Here is a 25,666-nt window from a genome sequence, read left to right on the forward strand (position 1 = left end):
AACCTGGGTGAATTAAAAAAAAAATTATATCTTCATTCATGTTGTAATTAAGAAGAAGTAACTGAGCAACGATTGGAGTCCTTTCAATTAATCAGAATGTCTGAACATTGTAACCACTCACAGTACGGCAGGTCAACCATCTCATTACCAATCTGAACCTGACAGCTCTCTTTAAACCTCTCCATCTCCCACTGCCTTCCCAATGTGTCGGTCCAGGAATTGTAGAGCTTCCTCCTCAGGACTACTGAAGGTCTTGTTGGTTGCCATGCCTCCACCCCTGTTATGTTGTTACACTGATTATGGATGATCTTTTCTTTTGCAAGGAGAACAAAGTATGAGAGACTAGAGATTCATTCAGAATGTAATTTCACCCAGATGTCTGCAGACATTCCCATTGTGAAAATATTTCTTCAGTTTTCACTCAAATTCCACCACTCTATTCAACCCCTCGAGCGTGTTCCGCTATTCAATTAGATCAAGCCAGATCTATATCTTAACTCCATTTACCTGCCTCAGTCCATATTTTTTTAAATATTCATTCATGGGATGTGGGTGTCGCTGGCAAGGTCTGCATTTTTTGCCCATCCCTAGTTGCCCTTGAGAAGGTGGCGGTGAGCCACCTTCTTGAACCGCTGCAGTCCGTGTGGTGAAGGTACTCCCACAGTGCTGTTAGGGAGGGAGTTCCAGGATTTTGATCCAGCGATGATGAAGGAATGACAATATACTTCCAAGTCAAGATGGTGTGTGACTTGGAGGGTAACTTGGAGGTGGTGGTGTTCCTATGCGCCTGCTGCCCTTGTCCTTCTGGGTTGTAGAGGCCGCAGGTTTGGGAGGTGCTGCCGAAGAAGCCTTGGCGAGTTGCTGCAGTGCATCTTGTAGAGGGTACACACTGCAGCCACAGTACGCCAGTGGTAGAGGGAGTGAATATGTAAGGTGGTGGATGGGGTGCCAATCAAGCGGGCTGTTTTGTCTTGGATGGTGTCGAGCTTCTTGAGTGTTGTTGGAGCTGCACTCATCCAGGCAAGTGGAGAGTATTCCATCACACTCCTGACTTGTGCCTTGTAGATGGTGGAAAGGCTTTGGGGAGTCAGGAGATGAGACACTCGCCACAGAATACCCAGCCTCTGACCTGCTCTTGTTGCCACAGTATTTATGTGGCTGGTCCAGTTAATTTTCTGGTCAATGGTGACCCCCAGGATATTGATGGTGGCTGATTCGGCAATGGTAATGCCGTTCAATGTCAAGGGGAGGTGGTTAGACTCTCGCTTGTTGGAGATGGTCATTGCCTGGCACTTGTGTGGCACGAATGTTACCTGCCACTTATCAACCCAACCCTGAATGTCATCCAGGTCTTGCTGCTTGCGGTCATGAACTGCTTCATTATCTGAGGAGTTGCGACTGACACTGAACATTGTGCAGTCATCAGCGAACATCCCCACTTCTGACCTTATGATGGAGGGAAGGTCATTGAAGAAGCAGCTGAAGATGGTTGGGCCTAGGACACTGCCCTGAAGAACTCCTGCAGTTATGTCCTGGAGCTGTGATGATTGACCTCCAACCACCACAACCATCTTCCTTTGTGCTAGGTGACATGAATCAGTCATTCATGAAAGAAAGACTTATGAAATAATACTGAGTGGCCTACAGGTGGCGCTGTCCAGGGAGAGTATAAATACTCGGGCATGGGCCCAGCTTGCGCAGGACATTCTTAACAGGAACTAGTGAAGGACACAACTCAACCTCCATGTTGTAAAACAGTTGATTAAAGCTTTGTTTAATGCTTAGACCAAGTGCCTAGTAGTTTCCTTGCATCAATTTAATCAACTGAAACTTGCTCCACGCTCTGAGTGATTTTGGGAACAGACGGCTACGACTCAAATGGTAGAAGGGAACCAGACGTAGTAATCAATCCATCATGGAGAAACTACTCAGACCCACCCATCTTGACCTGGACCCGAATTCACCTACAACTGCTAAGGTATCGAAGCACTGGTATCGTACCTTCAGCAACTTCCTCGGGGCTTGTGCTGAGAATGTTTCTGGTAAGTTACAAATGCTTGCCAATTATGTTACTCCTCACGAACGATTCTTCGGGTTCCAGTGTCGCTCCACTCATGGGACGTCCCTACCATCATGGTTGGCAGCTCCTGGCCGCGTGCTGCTCCAAAGATTCATCCGATCCTCCAAGAGTGATCCCCTCGTCGATGAAGTGGAACTAATGGATGTCAATCCTACATACGTGTACGTGCGGTACCCTGATGGCCGGGAGTCTACAGTTTCACTTTGGGATCTGGCTCCCTGCCCAACTGGTCCCACGGACCCAATCGATAGAGGGATCCGTATTAACTACGCCAATACTCTGCGCTCCTCCGAGGATGACGCCCTACCCAGGACGTCAAGGGATCTGCCAGCTACTCCGCCGGATCAACCCGGGGAACAGAGTGCTCCCCGCAGGATGACCACCCGAAGCCAGGACGCCGGTCAATCACCGACTACTGAGCTGGATGAAGCCAGCTCTGCGCCTGTGGGGGCCCGCACCCGGAGTCACGATCTCCCCAGGCCCCCTCAGGTCGATCAAGGCACCACGGGCTCTGCCAGCCCGCCGGTACGAACCAAGCGACTCAGGGACCCAGACACGGTCCGAGGAGGTGTGCCTTCCAGCCACAAATGGAGATCCAAACGACTGCGGCTATTCGTAGTCCGATTAATCCGATCCTTCAGGCGGGAAGAATGACATGAGTCAGTCATTCATGAAAGAAAGACTTATGAAATAATACTGAGCGGCCTACTTATGGCGCTGTCCAGGGAGAGTATAAATACTTGGGCACGGGCCCAGATTGCGCAGGACATTCTTAACAGGAACTAGTGAAGGACACAACTAGACCTCCATGTTGTAATACAGTTGATTAAAGCTTTGTTTAACGCTTAGACCAAGTGCCTAGTAGTTTTCTTATGTCACTAGGTATGACTCCAGCCAGTGGAGAGTTTTCCCCCCGATTCTCATTGACTTCAGTTTTACTAGAGCTCCTTGATGCCTCACTCGGTCAAATGCTGCCTTGATGTCAAGGGCAGTCACTCTCACCTCACCTCTGGAATTCAGTTCTTTTGTCCATGTTGGGACCAAGACTGTAATGAGGTCTGGAGCCGAGTAGTCCTGGCGGAACCCAAACCGGGCATCAGTGAGCAAGTTATTGGTGGGTAAGTGCTGCTTGATAGCACTGTCGACGACACCTTCCATCACTTTGCTGATGACTGAGAATAGACTGATGGGGTGAAATTGGCCGGATTGGATTTGTTTTTGTGGACAGGACATACCTGGGCAGTTTTCCACATTGTTGGATAGATGCCAGTGTTATAGTTGTACAGGAACATCTTGGCTAGAGGTGCGGCTAGTTCTGGAGCACAAGTCTTCAGCATGATCAGCCAGGATGTTTTCGGGGCCCACCGCCTTTGCTGTATCCAGTGCACTCAGCCATTTCTTGATATTACGTGGAGTCAATCAAATTGGCTGAAGACTGGCTTCTGTGATGGTGGGGACCTCAGGAGTAGGCCGATATGAATCATCCACTCAGCACTTCTGGCTGAAGAAGGTTGCAAACGGTTGAGGATGTGGATATTCATGGCGCCTTCTTCTCCCGCTAGTTGTTTAATGGTTCAACACCATTCATGACTGGATATGGCAGGACTGCAGAGCTTTGATTTGATCCGTTGATTGTGGAATTGCTTAGCCCTGTCTATAGCATGCTGCTTCCACTTTTTAGCATGCATGTAGTCCTGTGTTGCAGGTTCCCTAGGTTGGCACCGCATTTTTAGGTACACCGGGTGCTGCTCCTGGCATGCTCTTCTACACTTTTTATTGAACCAGGGTTGGTCCCCTGGTTTGATGGTAATGGTAGAGTGAGGGATATACCGGACCATGAGGTTACAGATTATGATGGAATACAATTCTGCTACTGCTGATGGCCCACAGCGCCTCATGGATGCCCAGCTTTGAGCTGCTAGATCTGTTCTGAATCTATCCCATTTAGCACGGTGGTAGTACCACACAACATGATGGAGGTTGCCCTCAGTGTGAAGAGGGGACTTCATCTCCATAATGACGACTGTGCGGTGGTCACTGCTACCAGTGCTGTCATGGACAGACACATCTGCGACAGGTAGATTGGTAAGGATGAGGTCAAGTAGGTTTTTCCCTCATGTTGGTTCTCTCACCACCTGTCGCAGCCCCAGACTGGGAGCTATGTCCTTCAGATCTCGGCCAGCTTGGTCAGTAGTGGTGCTACCGAGCCACTCCTGGTGATGGACATTGAAGTCCCCCACCCAGAGTACATTCTGTGCCCTTGCTACTCTCAGTGCTTCTTCCAAGTGGTGTTCAACATGGAGGGGTACTGATTCATCAGCTGAAAGAGGGCAGTAGGTGGTAATCAGCAGGAGGTTTCCTTGCCCGTGCTTGACTTGAAGCCATGAGACTTCATGGGGTCCGGAGTCAATGTTGATGACTCCCAGGGCCACTCCTTCCCGACTGTATACCACAGTGCCGCCACCCCTGGTGGGTCTGTCCTGCCAGGGATGGTGCTGGAGGAGTTTGGGACATTGGCTGAAAGGTATGATTCTGTGAGTATGACTATGTCAGGCTGTTGCTTGACTAAACTGTGGAACAGCTCTCCCAATTTTGGCACAAGTGGAGGACTTTGTAGGGTCGACTGGGCTGGGTGTGCCATTCTCGTATCCGTAGCCGGTGCCAAGGTCGATGCCGGGTGGTCCGCCCGGTTTTATTCTTGTTGTTTCTCGTAGCGGATTTTTACAACTGTGTGGCTTGCTAGGCCATTTCAGAGGGCAGTTAAGAGTCAACCACATTGCTGTGTGTCTGGAGTCACATATAGGCCAGACCAGGTAAGGACGGCAGATTTCCTTCCCTAAAGGACATTAGTGAACCAGATGGGTTTTAATGACAATCCGATAGTTTCATTGTCACCATTACTGATACTAGCTTTATATTCCAGATTTATTTAATTAACTGAATTTAAATTCCCCAGCTGTCGTAGTGGGATTTGAACTCACGTCTCCGGTACATTAGTCCAGGCCTCTGGATTGCTAGTTAGTAACATAACCACTATGCTATCAATCTCATTTTTGACATTTTCAATTAACCTAGCCTCAGCAGTTGTTTGGGGGGGAGAATTCCAGATTTCCACTACTTTTTGTGTGAAGAAGTGTTTCCTGACTTCATCCCTGAACGGCCTTGCTTTAATTTTAAGGTTATGTCTCCTTGATCTGGACTCCACCACCAAAGGAAATAGTTTCTCTCTCTATCTGGCCTATCAAATACTCTAATCATCTCAAACACCTCAATTAGATCACCCCTTAATCATCTATACTCAAGGGAAGACATGCCTAGCCTATGGAACCTGTCCTCATAATTTTACCCTTTTAGCCCTGGTATAATCCTGGTGAATCTGCACTGTAGCCGCTCCATTGCCAATGTATCTTTACTGAGGTGCGGTGTCCAGAACTGAATGCAGTACTCCAGATGGGGGCTAACCAGAGCTGTAGCATAACTTCCACCTCTTTGTATTCGAACCCCTTGAGATAAAGGCTAAACTCTAAGGGGGAATTTTTTTTGCACGCCAACAGAATTGCCGGTGTCACCGGCAACTCAAATTAACGGCCGCCGAAAATGGCTGCAGTACTACCATTGAAAAATTGGCTCTGGAGGTTGGCAATGTGGAGCGCAGCACTAACTTACCGTGCAATGTCCTCCTGGTGGTGTTAATGGAGGCCTCTGACCTGAAGGTCACGTCCACAGTCGGCGTTGCAGCTTCTTACAGCCTCTTAGAGAGGCTGTGGAGTTCACAAGGCATTATGGGCAATTAAAGGGGCTATGAATTAAAGGGGAAATGCATTCAAAACTAACACAAATTAAAATCAAATGATTAAATGTATTTTTCATCCCTTACTGTCTTTCAAAAGAACATAAACATAAAAATAATTTCCAAATGGCAGATTTCACGCCTAAACAAATGGTAAGCGTGCTTCAGCACTAACACATAGGGCTCAGCAAGCCAGGGAGGGGGCACCCAGGGAAACAAGATGCGGGTATCCTCACTTGTTATCCTCCTTCTGGCATGCACCTCTTGCTTTTGTGCCCTCTCCTCACCACAACTGCACCATTGTGCCTTTCTCATTTCACACACCCAAGAACTGCAGCCTGCCCAGCCAGTAGGTGACCAAGAAGAGGGAGAGGAGAGCGAAGAAGAACAAGAAGAAAAAGATTGATTTAACACACCCTGCCACCAGCTCCTCAAGGTCAACCAGCAAGGCCATTTGTAGTGTGCCCCACTTAAAGTCAGCAGCCTTCCACCAGCCATGCTGCAGCACTGAGTTAGCACTGCGTGACATCAGTAGGATAGGCAAAGGCACACACAGGAGAGTCACTAAGAGAATGTATAAGGGTGATGAGTTGATTTCTTGATGTCGTATTGGTTGGATAGATGTATAAAGTTGGATTGGAAAGTTTGCTTTGTGGTGGCTTTTATTTAGGCATCATGGCCAAGAGGACATTGTGATGGTCAGTAACAGAGGGAAGGTAAGGTGTGGGACTAACGTTGAAAGGGGAATTGGGGTTGTGGTCACTGGGACTACAGGCGGATGATTCCATGCCGGATATCCTGGCCACAAAGGGGCTGTCTGAGATGCATCCTTCCATCTGCTTCTTCCTCGTCTGCTTCTTCCTCTTCTGCTTCCTCCTCTTCGGCTTCCTCCTCTTCAGCTTTTTCCTCTTCCCTCTGTGAGCGGATGCTGTAAATCTGATATGACAGCATAAAATGCTAGAAATACTCAGCTGGTCAGGCAGCATCTTGACCTGAGACATGAACTCTGTTTCTCTCTCCACGGATGTTGCCTGACCTGCTGAGTATTTGCAGCATTTTCTGTATTCTCAGAGGCCTTCCTTTACTATCCAAGGCCTTGCAATCATCCAGCAGCACTCCCTACACACTTAAAAATCTTTTAACATATATTGTAGCAAGCCACTACTTCAATAATGTCAAAAACACCCAGTCCAAAAGCTTTAATACAAACTTACCTGAAAGATGTGTGTGTTCCTTACATAAGAACATAAGAACATAAGAAGTAAGAGCAGGAGTAGGCCATACGGCCCCTCGAGCCTGCTCCGCCATTCAATAAGATCATGGCTGATCGTCGACCTCAGCTCCACTTTCCCATCTGATCGCCATATTCCTTGATTCCCCTAGAGTCCAAAAATCCATCTATCTCAGCCATGAATATACTCAAAGACTCAGCATTCACAGCCCTCTGGGGCAGAGAATTCCAAAGATTCACAACCCTCTGAGTGAAGAAATTCCTCCACATCTCAGTCTTAAATGGTCTACCCCTTATCCTGAGACTATGCCCTCTAGTTCTAGACGCTCCAGCCAGGGAAAACAACCTCTCAGCATCTACCCTGTCAATCCCCTTCAGAATCTTGTATGTTTCAATGAGATCACCTCTCATTCTTCTAAACTCCAGAGAGTATACGCCCATTCTACATAATCTCTCATCATAGGACAACCCTCTCATCCCAGGAATCAATCTAGTGAACCTTTGTTGCACCGTCTCCAAGGCAAGTATAATCCTTCCTTAGATAAGGAGACCAAAACTGTGCACAGTACTCCAGGTGTGGTCTCACCAGGGCCCTGTACAATTGTAGCAAAACTTCCTTACTCTTATACTCCAACCCCCTTGCAATAAAGGACAATATGCCATTTGCCTTCCTTATTGCTTGCTGTACCTGCATGCTAGCTTTCTGTGTTTCTTGCATGGGGACACCCAAATCTCCTTTAAGAGGTGTTGACAATGCCACTGTCAGCCTGCTTGTTTGCCAGGTTTACCTGGCATGCTCAGGACCCAGCGCTGAACTCAATGCTAGCATCAAAGTTTGGAGTGGTGATGTTAAGTCGGTGTTGCACACTGATTGATGTCACCACGCCACCATTTTTTTCCCAGGGCTCTGCCACTTACTAGCAGTGCAAAGGGAGGGAGGAAAATAGCGGCCAGCCTGGGACCCACCAGCAACTGGCGAGAGAGTGGTGGCCATCATTTCTTCGCCATTTCATGGCGCTATGGAGTGGCAGTCAGTAGATTAATTCATAGCCCTAATAGCCTTGTATATATTTTTTTGTAACTGCCCACTAGTTTTTAGTGATTTTTGTGCATGGACACCTAAATCCTACTGCCCCTCCACTGTGCCCAGCTACTCACCATTTAGAAAATACTCTGATCTATCTTTCTTAGGTCCAAAGTGGATGACCTCACACTTCCCCACATTAAACTCCATCTGCCACAGTTTTGCCCACTCACTTAATTTATCAATGTCCCTTTGCAACTTTCTGCTCCCATCTGCTCTATTTACTTTGCCACCTAACTTGCTGTCATCAGCAAACGTGGATATATGGCTCTCTGTTCTTTTGTCTAAGTCATTTAGAAATATAGTGAAAAGCTGAGGCCCAGTACAGATATCTGGGGAACACCACTAGACAGCAATGTTCCTGCTATTTTTTCCTCTTGCGGTGCCGTTATCTACCATGTTAGTGACCTCATCAAAAAATGTAACTAGGTTATTTAGACATGACTTACCCTTTACAAATCCACGCTGGCTCTCTGATCAGTTCATATTTGTCCAAGTGCTCAGTCACCCTGTCCCTAATACGATAGCAAAATACTGCGGATGCTGGAAATCCAAAATAACAACAGAAAACACTGGAAAAACTCAGCAGGCCGGGGCAGCATCCGTGGAGAGAGAAACAAAGTTAACGTTTCAGGTCGATGACCTTTCATCAGAACTGGAAAAAAGCAGGAAAATGATAGATTCTAGTAACTTTCCCACAACAGATGTTAGATTAAGAGGCCTATAGTTTCCAGGTTTCTCTCACCCTTCTTTAAGAATGGATTGACATTGGCAATTTTCCAAAGTGACATTTCCTGGCTCAAGAGAGTTTTGGAAGATCATGACTAAAGCATCTGCAATTTCCTCACCTATTTATTTGAATGCCCTGAAGAAGGAAGGAGCTGTAAAGTAATTGGTTCATATTGAAAGTGTTTACCATGTAGAGACACTTCTACTGTATATAGGGGCTACTTCACAATCTGGCACCCCCACGATTTCCTGTGATGCACTCCCTCACTTGGATTGGTGTATCACAGAATCACCCCTATAGTGTGTTACATAGCTTTGACACATTGAGAAGTTGGATGGTTTATATTGTGCATAGAATAACACCCAAACTGCTGTGTATTACAAGCCAGTGACCTGTAAAAGGATTGAGATAGTTTGTACTATACATAGGAAACTGAACATTCAGGAGTGTGCTATAAGATAGAGACGTGAGGTGCTGAGACCATTTCTGGAGATGAAAAATGAAACGGCATTGTTTTGTCAGTCAGTACGTGGCTATGTGCTAAAGTCAGGAGTGGCGGATTCTGTATCCATACTGTAGCGTATGTGCTTTAAGTCAGAACTACTTTTTACAGCTCCTGTATACTGTAGTACGGGCAGTGACCACACCGGTATATAAGCTGTGCGCATGCCTCTGTACCCCAGTCTAGAGATACCCTCCTCCAGTAAAGACCTGTTATTTGTTTATGTACAGCATCCGTGTAATTATTTATCCACTGAACCACGGATCTAACAGTGGCGACGAGTGTTGATGCGAATCTACCTGCAACATAAAAAAAAAAAAAAAAATAGTCGAGTCCAGGAACACGGGCGTCGACCGCGAGCAACCGCCCAGCAGTCAGGCAAAGATCCAACTTCGCTGGGGAGGCTGTGGAGAGCTGGGCTTGGTTCCCCAGCCACAACGAGCAGTAAGAGACCGGCGACAAGTCCAGAGCAGACCCTTCCCGAGCAGCGGTGCCTGGAGCCGACCGACGGCAGAGAGAGAGAGCAGGGCGCAGCCGGGGGTTGATCACCGAGCGGCGTCAAGGAAAAATACTGCAAACCGGAGAGAGAGAGGGTAAGAAACAGCCGGGTTCTAGACTGAGCGGCGTCGACAAATATCAAGAGAAGAACGCGCAGAGCACAGCCAGGGATCATGGGCTGATCAGGGTCCGCGGGGCGAAGTAAGGGGAGACGCCATTGAGCCGCGGAGAAGCAGGGAGACCGCGGGAGGCACCATTGAGCCGCGGAGAAGAAGGAAGAGCGCGGGAGACGCCATTTTGCGAAGCCGCAGCAGAGAAGACGGGCGAGTGCGGGAAGGAAGGAAAGCGCGGGAGACGCCATTTTGTGCCAGCGGAGAAGAAGGGGAAGCGCGGGAGGCACCATTGGTGATAGTTAACGCACAACCAAGGATGCCGAAGAGTGGCAGTATCTCTACGTTCGACAATGAAGTCGAAGATTGGGCGACATATGTGGAACGTATTGAGGTGTACTGCAGGGTGAATGAAGTGCCAGATGCTAATAAAGCACTGGTTCTGTTAAATTCCATGGGTGCAAAAACTTATGGGTTACTGCGAAATCTAATAACCCCAGAGAAGCCGGTAAACAAGAATTTTGAAAGCATAGTAGAAATCCAACAGGACCACTTAAACCCCACACTGCTGCTGATAGCAGAACGATTTAAGTTCCATAAAAGGAATCAACACAAAGACGAAAGCAATGCTGAGTACCTAACGGAACTGCGCAAGCTATCGAAATACTGCCAGTTTGGAGCGGGACTAGCAGATACGTTAAGGGACAAGTTTGTGTGTGGGCTACAAAGTAAAGGAACCCAGAAACGGCTTCTATCAGAAAAGGACCTTACGCTGGACAAAGCTTTCAATATGGCAGTATCACACGAAGTAGCCGCAAGGGGCGCTGCAGAGATACAACGGAGACCGCAAAAATATGGCACCAACGACATGACCTATGGAACAGGGAAGTGCTGTCACTGCGGCAGAACAACACATGACCAGAAAGATTGTTGGTTCAAGAACCAAGTGTGCAGACAGTGTGGGAAAGCAGGACACATAGCAAGAGTCTGCAGGTCTGGGAAGAAAACCAACAGTAAGAAATCTCCACAGGAGAAGTACAAAAAGGTACATCAGGTGATGGACAGTGGTTCAGATGAACAGAAAAGTGACACAGACTCCGGAAGCAAGGAGCTGGGTTGTCTGAAACTACATAATGTAACTGAAATGGAGGATCACCAGACTATCTGGGTTACACTCAAGATAGACGGAGTCCAAGTGGAAATGGAATTGGACACAGGGTCAGCTCTAACAGTCATAAATCAAAGAGACTACAAGCGGCTATTTTCACACATACCCTTGAAAGCTACAGAGATTGTCTTGAAGACGTATACGGGGCAAAAAGTCTACCCCAAAGGAAAAATAAGGGTGAAAGTGACATATAAAGGTCAGGAAATACCTAAAATGGATATATATGTATTGCCAAAAGGAGGTCCACCACTGGTAGATCGTGAATGGATCCGGAAGATACATTTAGATTGGCATTCCATACAGGCACTGAAGGTGGAGGCCAAAAAGGATGACGACGTCACACCTGGACGACTGTCAAAAATGCTAACTGATGCAAAAGAAGTGTTGCAGGAAGGACTAGGAACACTAAAAGGAATAACAGCAACAATTAAAATAGAGGAAAATGCAAGCCCAAAGTTTCTGAAGGCCAGACCAGTGCCTTATGCGATCAGACCAGCAGTTGAAGCAGAGCTGGAAGGGTTGGAACGTTCAGGAGTACTGTCCAAAGTGGACTGGAGTGAGTGGGCTACACCCATCGTTCCTGTAATGAAGAGGTCGTTGAGTAATATGCCTGGGGAACCAAAGAAGGTCCGCATCTGTGGGGATTTTAAGGTGACAGTGAACCCAGTCCTTCACACGGTGCAATACCCGCTTCCACGAATTGAGGATATTTTCGCCTCGCTATCTGGTGGTAAACGCTTCAACAAAATTGATCTAGCCCAGGCGTACTTGCAAATGGAGGTAGAAGAAGCTTCGAAACATTACCTTACGATCAACACCCATAAAGGGCTCTATCAATACAACCGGCTGGTGTTTGGATTAGCCTCAGCTCCGGCTATCTGGCAAAGGGCGATGGATCAGGTCCTGCAAGGGATTCCAGGGACCCCTGTTATTTGGACAACATCTTGGTCATGGGCGAAAATGACGGTGATCACCTCGCTAACTTGGAGAAGGTGCTCGCCAGATTAAAGGAATATGGGCTACGAGGTAATCGCCACAAGTGCGAGTTGTTCCAGAAACAGATCTCGTATTGCGGCCACGTCATCGATGAAGAGGGGTTACATAAGTCCCCTGACAAGATTGAGGCAGTAGTCAAGGCTCCAGCACCGGAAAATGTGTGTCAACCCAGCACTACCAATTCGTTTGGCACGTGATGCATCACCCTACGGCATTGGAGCGGTGCTGTCGCACAAATTCCCTGACGGGTTGGAGAGGCCAGTAGCCTTTGCGTCTCGGTCACTAACCTCAGCCGAGCGCAACTACGCCCAGATTGACAGGGAGGCCCTCAGCCTAGTATGGGGAGTAAAAAAATTCAACCATTATCTGCATGGGCAGAAGTTCACCTTGCTGACTGACCACCAACCACTTGTCTCCATCTTTAATCCTAAGAAGGGCGTGCCAGTAATGACTGCACAGCGGTTACAAAGATGGTCCCTGTTGCTAGGGGCAAATCAATATGAAATAGAATATAAAGGCACGAGCAGCATGGGAACGCTGTTGGGCTATCGTGCCTGCCACTGCCTACGGTGGAGGAAGCACCAGCAGTAGACCCTATTGAGATATTTTATTCGCCGATAATTGAACGATTGCCAGTAACAAACGCGGATATAGAGGAGACCCACAATGATCCGACGCTGTCACGGGTATATGAATTGACGGTGAGGGCTGGCCAACACATGGCGACTCACTGTTGCCAGCATTCTCATCCAGAAGAGAACAGCTGTCAGTATGCCAGGGGACAGTGATGTGTGGATCCAGAGTGGTGATTCCACCCAAGTTAAGGGAGAGAGTGCTAAATGAGCTACATGAAGGTCATCTGGGGGGAGTGAAAATGAAAAGCCTTGCTAGGGCTTATGTGTGGTGGCCGGGAATCGATCAACAAATCGAAGACCTAACTAAGAGCTGCTTAGGATGCCAGAAGTTCCAAAATGCACCACCACATGCCCCTCTACACCCATGGGAGTGGCCCTCCTCTCCATGGCAACGGGTGCACATTGATTTCGCTGGTCCATTCATGGACTCAATGTTCTTAATAGCAGTGGATGCTCATTCAAAGTGGCCTGAGGTGATAAAGATGTCTTCAACCACTACAGAGAAAACGATTGCAGTCCTACGGACCATATTTGCCAGAAACGGTTTGCCAGAGCAGATCTGCTCTGATAATGGACCACAGTTTGTGTCCGACGAGTTCCAAAAATTCATGAAAAGGAATGGGGTAAGGCATTACACATCCGCCCGTATCATCCAGCCACCAATGGATTGGCTGAGAGGTTCGTACAAACCTTCAAGAAGGCGATAAAGGCCATGTGCGATGAGGAAATTCCACTACAGCATAAGATGGACAATTTCTTATTAGCCTACCGAAACGCGACACATGCAGTTACCAACCAGACCCCGGCCATGATGTTCTTCAACCGAAGGTTGAGATCTCGTCTGGACTTGCTCAGACCAAATGTGCGAAGAAATGTTGAGGACAAACAATTACAGCACATCAACGAGAAGCCGACAAGGAGCTTCAATGTAGGGCAACCAGTCTTGGCCCGTGACTATCGAAGAGAGAAGTGGCAACCCGGAACGATATGTACAAGGCAGGGGCCATTAATGTACACAGTGGATGTTGGGGAGAACATTGTGAGATGCCACGTCGATCAGATCTTAGCGTCACAGGAAGGCGTCAACCCCATGTCTCGAGTACCTGGGGATGAACCCGACATACCGGTAGCATCTACTTCAGACCCAGCAGCAGTGGATCCCGATGAGCTACCCGATGAAAAGGGGTCAGAATCGCCTCTGCACCAAGAACAAGAACCTCCAGAAAGGCGCTATGCCGAAAGGGTCAGGAAGCCGCCCCAAAGACTGAATCTATAAATGGACTTTTGTTATTGGATGTACATGTAAAAATGTAATTGTTATTTGAATATTAAGGGGGTATTATTAATCTAAAAAGGGAGGAATTGTAGTGTATGTGCTTTAAGTCAGAACTACTTTTTACAGCTCCTGTATACTGTAGTACCGGCAGTGACCACACCGGTATATAAGCTGTGCGCATGCCTCTGTACCCCAGTCTAGAGATACCCTCCTCCAGTAAAGACCTGTTATTTGTTTATGTACAGCATCCGTGTAATTATTTATCCACTGAACCACGGATCTAACATATACTTTCACTTTGTTTCAGGAATGTAATCAAGAACAAGGCAATGATTGTATTTGCCGTGTATGCAGGACATTCTGTGGGAAGCACATAAAATATCTGAAACCAGCATGTTGGTGTCCTAATGGACTGCATCACAGAATGACCCGACACAAACTTGATCTTGTATTTACCCTCCAATAATTTCTTAATCTATCCAGGCCTATCAGGTGGTGCCATGTGGCTTGCCTGGAAATTGCGAGGAAAAATCAAAGAAATTCCAAACCAATTTTGTGCAATCTTGAGCTGATGATTGGGAACAATTTGCCTACCTCTTCACTGGGAACTGATGCCTGGCAAAGGGTCAGAAATAGGCAGGAGAAAACTAACCTCAAAAAAAGGAAATGGAAAAAAATTCTGCACATTATTTGAACGTACCGACATTGAAAATACATTAAAGGGTGTTTATTGACCACATGCAGTGCCTATGGCTTCATGTTGATGTGCTGGTTGTCACTTTACATTCAGTGTATGCTCTATATTTTCACAGGTGTTTATCATGAATTTCTGCCTTTTATTCTGATGGGAGGTTTGACAGTGTTTTCAGCAATTCTGGTCTTGTTTCTGCCTGAAACACTCAATATTCCTCTCCCAGACACCATCGACCAGATGCAGAAAATCAAGAGGTAAGTGTGTATAGTCTTTATGATTCAAGCTTTTTTTCTTAGTTTTCTGCCCTAAACAACAATACAATGCTTTAATGTAGACAATTTCCCAAGATGCTTCATAGAGTAGACTAAAGAGCAAACATCCATCCTTTGTGGGAGGATTAGGAAAAATGATCTAAAGCCTGGGAAAATAGATGTAATTTAAATATAGGGAGGGAGATAGAGAGATGGGGGTATTTGGGGAGAGAGTTGTGGGGTGAGAGGGATGGAGAGGAGGCTGGGTTTAGATGACCAGAGAGCGTGGGAGGATACATTGGGTTGGAGAAGATTGAAGAGGTAAAGTGATGTGAAGCTGTGGAGGGATTTGTAGACAAGGTTGAGAATTTTAACTTCAATCTACTGGGGGACAGGGAGCCAATATAGTTCAACAAGGAAGGGATGTGAGGCTTAGTACAGAACAGGATGTGGACGGCAAAGCTTTAGATAATGAATCAGTCCATGCCCGCATGCAGCAAGACCTGGACAACATTGAGGCTTGGACTGATAAGTGTCAAGTAACATTTGCACCACACAAGTGCCAGGCAATGACTATCCCCAACAAGAGAGAGTCTAACTTCTACCCCTTGACATTCAACGGGATTACCATCACCAAATCCCCCACCATCAACATCCTGGGGGTCACCATTGACCAGAAACTTAACTAGACCAGCCACATAAATACTGTGGCAACAAGAGCAGGTCAGAGGCTGGGAATTTTGCAGCGAGTGTCTCACCTCCTGACTCCCCAAAGCTTTTCTACCATCTACAAAGCACAAGTCTGGAGTGTGATGGAATACTCTCCACTTGCCTGGCTAAGTGCAACTCCAACAACACTCAAGAAACTCAATACCATCCAGGATAATGCAGCGGGCTAGATTGGCACCCCATCCACCACCTTAAACATTCACGCCCTTCACTACCAGTGCACCGTGGCCGCATTGTGTACCATCTGCAAGGTGCACTGCAGCAACTCGCCAAGGCTTCTTCAACAGCACCTCCCAAACCCACGACCTCTACCATCTAGAAGGACAAGGGGAGCAGGCGCATGGGAACACCAGCACCTCCAAGTTCCCCTCCAAGTCACACATCATCCTGACTTGGAAATATATCGCTGTTCGTTCATCGTCGATGGGTCAAAAATCCTAACAGCACTATGGGAGTACCTTCACCTCACGGACTGCAGCGGTTGAAGAAGTCAGATCACCACTACCTTCTCAAGTGCAATTAGGGATGGGCAAGAAATGCTAGACTTGCCAGCGATGCCCACATCCCATGAACAAATGAAAAAATTGATTTGGAGTTTATGGAGAGTGCATAATGGGAGGCTGTCAAGGAGGGCATTGGAAAAGTTGATTCTAAAGGAGACCAAATTGTGGATAGGGGTTTGGGTGACTGTGAGAGTTAGGTAGGGGTGGAGGCAGGCAATGTTGCAGAGGTTGGAATAAACAGTTTTGGTAATGGATAGACGATTGCATTTGAAACTCAGTTCTGGGTCAAACAGAACACAAAGCTTGCATGCAGTCTGATTCAACCTGAGCAAGCAGCCAAGGAGGAGAATGAAGTCAATGGCAAGGGTTGGGAGTTTTTGGTGGTGGAAGAAAACAATGGCTTCACTCTTCCCGATGGTTAATTGCAAAAAAATCTGTTTCATTCATGATGTAATATCAGCCAGCCAGTATGACAGCACAATGCAGAGGTCATGGAGTTACCAGAAGTGGTATAAAAGTAAAAGTGGGTGTCATCTGTATACACGTGGAAGATAATTCCATGTTATGGACGATATCACCCACAGGTTTAGTATCAGAGCTAAGTGGCTCTTATGCATCTGTGAATCAGGGTAGTGAGTGATGATGGGTATTTAGCTGTTGGTTCTCACTCAACAACCACACCTACACTTTCCAATAGCGATAACTGTGTAGCAATCAGGACCAAGAACCCTTGATTCCCCCCGCCCAAACCAGGGAGCACTGAGGCTAATGGCAACACCCCCACCAATGTTTCACATCATCTAACTCAGCACAGATCTGGTAGTGAACCAAGGATCTCCCGATCTGTAGCTCTCAATGTCACAACTGACAGTGGATCTACCTGCGGGGCAATGGGCATTATCCATCATAGCAGGAACTAGGTGCTATCTGGAGTTCCCTCAGTACTGCTTCCAAAACACATCGACAATTCTAACAAGGAAAATAAGCCTCGTACTTATACCAGTGTGATATTTCCATTTTCTACTCGCCTGCCCATTTAGTGGTGAATGTGGATAGTTTGTGCTTGTGCCCCTGCTCACTGAGTTGAGATTGATTTTTCCTATCAGCCTGAGCTTGATTGAAAGGTGCAGGTCACACAGGTACAAAGTCTGCGTTACCATCTTCCCTGCCAACCCAGCATGGTTTGTTATTATTTCCTGGCAGCACTATTGAACCAAAGCACCGTGGAATTTTCTCTACGTTAAAGGCACTATATAAATGCAAGTTGTTGTGTTTGATTTTTACTAGTGTAAAAAACCATGAAAACATTGCTGAAAAACTGAATGCACCAAGATCCTCATTACTGAATAGACTCAGTAAAAGTTAAGCTTCTTGGGCATTCGCTGACATCTGTTTTCAGTACCGCAACTACACGATGCAGACAACTAGATCGGGTGGTCCAGCCTATGATTATTTAAAGATTTTCCCCATAGCGCTCTGTCTGGTATTTCCTTGGAACCTCCCCAGGACTGTGTGGGAGAGTTTGTGAAACTCCCGTGTGTGGGCAACCCACCTCCTAGCAATCTGTGGCACAGTAATGCATTAGTACAATAGCAAACTCCATTGTCACACTGCCTGACACTCAACATTTTAGAATTACTGAAATAAAACCAATCTGGTATGAAATAAGTGACTCTATCTACCCAGTGAAATGTAATGGGAAAGTTTCAGCTAATGTGCATTCTTTATGACAGTGCTGTTTTTATTCAATTGCAGGTTCAAAGGTACCTGCAGCAATCGCTACAATTTTAATAAAAATGAAACAACTGGAGAAAATAATATGGTGGTCATTAAAGAGGAGGTAATTTGACCCAGTTCTGGCCACAGATCTGCAGCAATGGAGAAATGGACACTCATCATTTTGTTCCAGTTTACGTCACACACTAACAGTTTCTCCTGTTAAAATATACTTAGCAATGCAACCGAGATACTCAGGGACCACTATCAAATGATGAAATCACCAGCATGCAGAACCATTTGATGCTTCATACAAGGTTTAAGAAAACAAATCCTTACTGGACTTTTTACAGGGTCTTAGACAAACAGTTTGGAATTTATTTTTCTAACTTATATCTCATTGCCTGTTTATTCAGTGGATATTTTCCTCCTGGCAGAGCCATTTTGCTAAAGGCGATGAACCAAACAGCAGCACCAGGCCAGTGCAATTCCTTCAGTTAATGCTGTTTGCTATTGCTGTCAACTGTTACTTCTGCTCCATTCCTCCAGCTTCAGTCCAAACTCCCACTGTTGGTATAAAATTAGAAATAGCTCATCAGGTTAGGAACATAGGAACAGCAATAGGTCACTCAGCTCCTCATTTAGTCACCTTGCTTCCATATCCCTTAATACCCTTGCCTAACAAAAATGATCAATCTCAGTTTTGACATTTTCAATTGGCCTAGCCTCAACAGCTTCTTGTGGGCGAGAGTTCCAGATTTCCACTACCCTTTGTGTGAAGAAGTGCTTCCTGACATCGTCCCTGAATGGCCTAGCTGTAATTTTAAGGTTATGCCCTTTTGTTCTGGACTCTCCCACCAGAGGAAATAGTTTCACCCTATCTACCCTGTCAAATTGTTTAATCATCTTAAACACCTCAATTACATTACCCCTTAATCTTCTATACTCAAGGGAATACGAGCCAGTCTATGCAGCCTGTCCTCATAATTTAACACTTTTAGCTCTGGTGTATTTATGTTATCAGGATGCCTGTAAATAACTCCCACTAAATTCTTGCATCTTTTTCTATTCCTCAAACCTACCCAGAGAGTTTTTGCTGCCTGCTCACCCTTACTCCCCTCTGTCGAATGCTGTAATAGTGCCCTTTATCCATATTACTGCTCCTCTGCCTTTTCCAAATTCCCTTTCCTTTCTAAAGACCTTATAACCTGGAATATCTATCTCCCAGTTATGCCCAGCTTGCAGCCAGGTCTCAGTGATGGCCAAGTCTCAGTGATGGCCACTATATCACACACTTTAAGTATCAGCTGTGGCTCATTGGTAGCATTCTTGCCTCTGAGTTAGAAGGTCATGGCTTCACATCCCACTCCACTGACCTGAGCACAAAAATCTAAACTGACACTCCAGTGCAGTACTGAGGGAGTGCTGCACTGTTGGAGGTGCTGTTTTTCAGATGAGACATTAAACCATCTGCTCTCACAGGTGGATGTAAAAGATCCTATGGCACTATTTCGACGAAGCACAGGGGAGTTATTCCTGGTGTCCTGGCCAATATTTATCCCGCAATCAACATTACTAAAACAGATTATCTCATCATTATGACATTGCTGTTTGTGGGAGCAATTTGGCGACTGTGTTTACTACATTACAAAAGTGACGACACTTCAAAAAGTATTTCCTTGGCTGTAAAGCACTTTGGGTCATCGGGTGGTCATGAAAGGCGCTATATAAATGCAAGTCTTCCTTTTTCCTTTTGGATTTGCACTTCTAATTTGCTTGTTTTATCCCCAATGCTACGAGCATTTGTGTGACTCTTATTTGGGCAACAGACCCTACCGTGCCCTTTTGTCCTGCTGCTGTTTTTCTCACTTTTTAACTATCACGCTCACTGTTTTTCATCATTCCTGTTGTATTTTTATCCGTTCTTTTGTTATTATTTTCTGTATTTTTTTTCTGAACCTGAACGATTTCTATTACCATTAATATTATTTATGATCTGGAATTTGCTCTCATCCCTTTTTCTCAACTTTAAGCTATTTTCACTTTTATTTTTATTTCTTCCTGAGCCCCCGCCTTCTTTATTGGTTTAAAGTCCTTTTTAGAATCCAATTTCTCCTTTCAGCTTGGACCAGGTGCAACCTGTCCCAGTGGTACAGCTCCTTCCTGTCCCAGTACTGGTGCCACTGTCCCATGTAATGGGGACCCTCTTTCCCACACCAATCCTTCAGCCACACATTTACTTTCATGATCTGTTTGTCCCTATGGCAATTTGCACGTGGCTCGGGTAAAATCCCGAGATCATTACCCTCAAAGCCTTGCTTTTTAATTTAACTCCTAGCTCCTGATTCTCCCTTAGCAAGACCTCATCCGTGATCTTCCCTTTGTCATTAGTCCTGAAATGGACCACGAATACTGGATCTTCCCCCTCCCTTTCCAAGTTCCTCTGCAATTGCTCCAGGATACCCTTTACCTTGGCACCAGGTAGGCAACACACTCTCCTGGACTCTCAGTCGTGGCTGCAGAGGATGATATCACCCTAATTATTGAATCCCCTATTGACTACAACCTTTCATTTCTGCTCCTCCTCCCCTTGGACTGTCTCCTACTCCACAGTGTCATGGTTAGCATTCTGGCCTTACTCCCTGCAGCCTTCATCTATATCCTCACAGGTAGCAAGTGCGTTGTCCCTATACTTGTCCCTATTAAAACAATTGCTCTCTCTCACACTGGCCCTTCCCCCTGGTACGGCCCTCATCTTCACTCCCTTAAATCCAAGGGACACAGACTTGAACAGATATTGCAGACAACTGATTTACCCATTCACTGCCAGATCTGGCTGGACCACATAAAGCATTATCAGGTCCTGCTCTCGTCTACCAACATTGCTCACTATTCCAGAATAATTCTGGAATGAAAAGATAAAGCCCAGTTTCTATTTGCCACTGCTAACCATCTTCTTAAACACCTCTCCCCTATCTCCTCCACCCTCACCTCCGACAACAAGTGTGATGAGCTCATGGACTTCTTTGTCTCTAACATTGAGACCATCTGTTCAGCTGCCTCTGCCACTTCCCTTCTTTCCCCTAGCCCACCAGTCCAAACTTCCTCTAAGGTTCCCCCCTGCCCTAGCCCTGAACTTAGAACTTTCTCCAGTTTCTCTCCGATCTCTTGGACTGCCTCATGACCTCTCCGCGCTCATCTTGTCCATGTGACCCACTTCCTACTCCCTCAACCCTATTCCCACCAAACTGATGACCACCCAACTTACTTTTCTGGCTCCCATGTTAGCTGTCATTGTTAATGGTTCTCTTTCCTCAGGTACTGTCCCCCATCTCCTTCAGATCTGCCATCATCACTCCTCTCCTCAAAAAAACAGCCCTTGATCGCTCCATCTCCAACCTCCCTTTCCTCTCCAAAGTCCTTGAACTACTCCATGTTTGAATCTCTCCAATCATGTTTCTGCACCTGCCACAGTACCAAAACAGCTCTTATCAAAGTCACAAATGGCATCCTTTGTGACTGTGATGAAGGTAAACTATCCCTCCTCGTCCTTCTTGACATACCTGCAGCCTTTGACATGGTTGACAACTCCATCCTTCTCCAATGCCTCTCCACCGTTGTACAGCTGGGTGGGACTGCACTCGCCTGGTTCCATTTTTGTCTATCTAATCGTAGCCAGAGAATCACCTGCAATGGCTTCTCTTCCCACTCCCGCACCATTACCTCTGGTGTCCCCCAAGGATCTACCCTTGGCCCCCTCCTATTTCTCATCCACATGCTGCCCCTTAGCGACATTATTCGAAAACACAGCATCAATTTCCACATGTACGCTGATGACACACAGCTCTACCTCACCACCATTTCAGCAAAAAAGGACCAAGAGATTGATTAAGAGGGGAAAAATAAAGTATGAGAGTAAACTTTCAAGGAACATAAAAGCAGACTGTAAAAGCTTCTACATGTATGTAAAAAGAAAAAGATTAGTGAAGACAAATGTAGGTCCCTTAGTCAGAAACAGGAGAGAGAAAACAGGGAACTACAGACCGGTTAGCCTAACATCAGTAGTCGGGAAAATGTTAAAGTCTATTATAAAGGATGTGATAACAGGACACTTAGAAAATATCAATGGGATTAGACAAAGTCAACATGGATTTATGAAAGGGAAATCGTGTTTGACAAACCTACTGGAGTTTTTTGAGGATGTAACTAGTAGAATAGATAAGGAAGAACCAGTGGATGTGGTGTATTTGGATTTTCAGAAGGCTTTTGATAAAGTCCCACATAAGAGGTTAGTGTGCAAAATTAAAGCACATGGGATTGTGGGTACTATACTGGCATGGATTGAAAACTGGTTAACAGACAGGAAACAGAGAGTAGGAATAAATGGGTCTTTTTTGGGGTGTCAGGCGGTGACTAGTGGGGTACCACAGGGATCAGTGCTTGGGCCCCAGCTATTCACAATGATTTGGATGAGGGAACCAAATGTAATATTTCCAAGTTTGCTGATGATACAAAATTAGGTGGGATTGTGAGTTGTGAGGAGAATGCAAAGAGGCTTCAAGGCAATTTAGACAAGTTGAGTGAATGGATGAATACATGGCAGATGCAGTATAATGTGGATAAATATAAAGTTATCCATTTCGGTAGGAAAAACAGAAAGGCAGAGTATTATTTAAATGGTGCTAGATTGGGAAATGTTGATGTACAAAGTGACCTGGGTATCCTTGTACACCAGTCACTGAAAGCAAACATGCAGGTGCAGCAAGCAGTTAGGGAGGCAAATGGCCTTCATTGCAAGAGGATTTGAGTACAGGAGCAAGGATGTCTTACTACAGTTTTACAGGGCCTTGGTGAGACCACACCTAGAGTACTGTGTGCAGTTTTGGTCTCCTTACCTAAGAAAGGATATACTTACCATAGAGGGAGAGCAGTGAAGGTTCACCAGACTGATTTTTGGGATGGCAGGACTGTTGTATGAGGAGAGATTGGATCAACTAGGCCTATAATCACTAGAGTTTAGAAGAATGAGAGGGGATCTCATTGAAACGTATAAAATTCTGACAGGGTTAGACAGACTGGATGCAGGGAGGATGTTTCCCCTGGCTGGGGGGTCTAGAACGAGGGGTCACAGTCTCAGGATACGGGGTAGGATATTTTGGACTGAGATTTCTTCACTCAGAGGGTGGTGAACCTGTGGAATTCTCTACCACAGAAGGCTGTGGAGGCCAAGTCACTGAATATATTTAAGAAGGAGATCGATAGATATCTAGACACAAAAGGCATCAAGGGATATGGGGAGAGAGTGGCAATATGGTATTGAGATAGAGGATCAGCCATGATCATATTGAATGGCGGAGCAGGCTCGAAGGGCCGAATAACCTACTCCTGCTCCTATTTTTTGAGGTTTTACTGTCACTCATCTCTGCCCCCTTGCCTTAGCTCATCTGCTGATGAAACCCTCATCCATGCCATTGTTACCTCTAGACTTGACTATTCCAATGCACTTGTGGCTGGCCTCCCACGTTCCACTCTACGTAAACTTTAGGTCATCCAAAACTCGGCTGCCCGTGTCCTAACTTGCATCAAGACCTTTCCTACAGGTTTACTCCTCCGGGACAGTCTCGCTGTCCACAAAATCCCACACATGACAGTCCCGACACACTGCCTGTACTGCTATTCCAATGTTTATTTATTATTGATTGATTGTTAGCAGTAATTTATTGTGAGAACTAATCGAATCACTTGGGGTCTAGGCTATATTTAATAGCTGGATTCAGCTTGATTTCAAATTAATTAGTAATTAGCTACTCTGATTATTTTGTTATTGACCTATTTAACTATTTATTTAAAGTTGATAAAATTTGATAAAGTTTAAATTAAACACTTAGCTTGAATTCCTCGGGCTCCATTGCTCCTCTCTCTGCGCTGACTATGATGTCACTTTTTCAGATTTTCCCCGAGTTTGTTTTGCTGTCGCACATTTTAAATGACGGGCTCTGCTGCTACCGTTCCTTTTAAATGCTCCACTTCCCCTCTCTTTTTAAATGATGATACAGAGAGAAGAGATTTACAATCAGTGCTGGGAGTCAGGACTGAAGTTGAGAGAGATAGTTATCATTTAAATAGCACAATATTAGAGAAATGGAGTAACAGTGGACAGAAATATTCTGGCTGAGATGAGAAAGAACAGGAATGATTTTATTTGTGGATAATGACATGCAGGTGAGCGTTTTGGTGGATAGAAGCATGATAATTATACCCATCATCTTATAGAAAAAACTATAAATATTTTGGGAGGAAGTTTAGGGATTATCTTAGACATGGTTCAAGTTATAAACTAGTATTTACGGTGTTTCTCTTTAACATAAATCATACTCCAGAACAAGCATTGGACACATATCTGCAGTTATTGATTGATTGTGAATTGTGATTGCAGTCATTGATGATGTTCAGTTCAGTTATACTACACCATTTTTTATCCTTTTCCTTAAAGAATTCATTTGCTTATTGATCTCAGGAAAATAATTTATTCTCCTAGTTGGGAAACATGATTATTAAATTTGCAATTCTGATTGATGAGTGTGAGTAATAAGGCTGTTATCGAGGGCTACCATTGTTAATCTAAATTACAGGAGTGAGATGGGAGCGATTTATGGAATTGATTGAAACTCCTTGATTTTATTCAGTATCTAACTTCCTTTACTAATCTGGTCTCAATAACAATTGTGATAACACTAATCAAAGACCACATGGAATTATTGTAAAGTTAATAGTGTCACAGAATTCATAAGTGGGTCCAAAAGCAGGCCTAGATGATGCCTGCTTCAGGTGAATAGCTTTTTTATTTTTATACATTCTTTTATTCTGTATAAGAATGTTATAATTTTGAGCCCAAATTATTGGGCTCTTGTGACCATAACAGAGATTGTTCCAAGTGATTTCCTCATGAGTGAATATCCCTCCTGTGTGAATTGAAATTGAAATCCTCTTCAATTCAAATAAATATGGTTGACCAATAAATCAAGTCTCTTCTGATTCAAATGATATTAAGCACTGCACAGAGACATTTCTATCTTTATTCCATGTATGCTAAGTTATTGCTCTGGTTGTGCACTCACCACTCTGCAAATACTAACCTTATTAATTTCCACAGAATCCTTTATTTGTTGATACACAGGCGTGCCTTTGGGAATCTTCCAGTACGTTAGTGCTGAATCCCACATAACAACACAGACCCCTCTCTCTGTTCCCAGAGTAATACACTGTGGTCCCAATGTAACAACGCCAGGACCGCTGCTCTTCAGATGCTGCGTGCACCCGCGCTGCAATGAGGCGGCCTCCTGCTGTAATATAAGTTCAGCTCATTTGTATATCATGGTGCTCCTGGCAAATAACAACCACAACTTGCATTTATATAGCGTCTTTAACGCAGTAAAACATCCCAAGTAGCTTCACAGGAGCGTAATCAAACAACATTTGACATTAAGCCACATAAGGAAACATTAATAACAACAGAAAATGCTGGAAAAACTCAGCAGGCCAGGCAACATCCGTGGAGAGAAAATAGTCAACTTTTCGGGTGAAAACCCTTTATCAAGACTAAAGAAGCGCAGGAAATAAAATAGATTAAGAGGCCAGGCTGGGAGAGAACAAAAGAGAAGAGACATTAAGAG

The 25,666-nt window shown here is 45.4% G+C and overlaps 1 protein-coding gene across 1 annotated transcript in view; it reads left to right on the forward strand.

Moving 5' to 3' along the window:
• Positions 1-25,007, forward strand: part of LOC147114104 (organic cation/carnitine transporter 2-like) — a 176,622-nt gene extending 151,615 nt beyond the window's left edge. Inside the window, exons 9-10 of the mRNA XM_085995725.1 lie at positions 14,913-15,048; positions 18,033-25,007. Of these exons, the coding sequence (XP_085851851.1) occupies positions 14,913-15,048; positions 18,033-18,126 (230 nt within the window). The 3' untranslated portion in view covers positions 18,127-25,007. The remainder of the gene's footprint in view (positions 1-14,912; positions 15,049-18,032) is intronic.
• Positions 25,008-25,666: the final 659 nt, after the last annotated feature.

This window comes from Somniosus microcephalus, chromosome 8 (assembly GCF_052327205.1).
Source record: "Somniosus microcephalus isolate GS21.2 chromosome 8, FLI_Smic_1.0, whole genome shotgun sequence".
Lineage (NCBI taxonomy): Eukaryota > Metazoa > Chordata > Chondrichthyes > Squaliformes > Somniosidae > Somniosus > Somniosus microcephalus.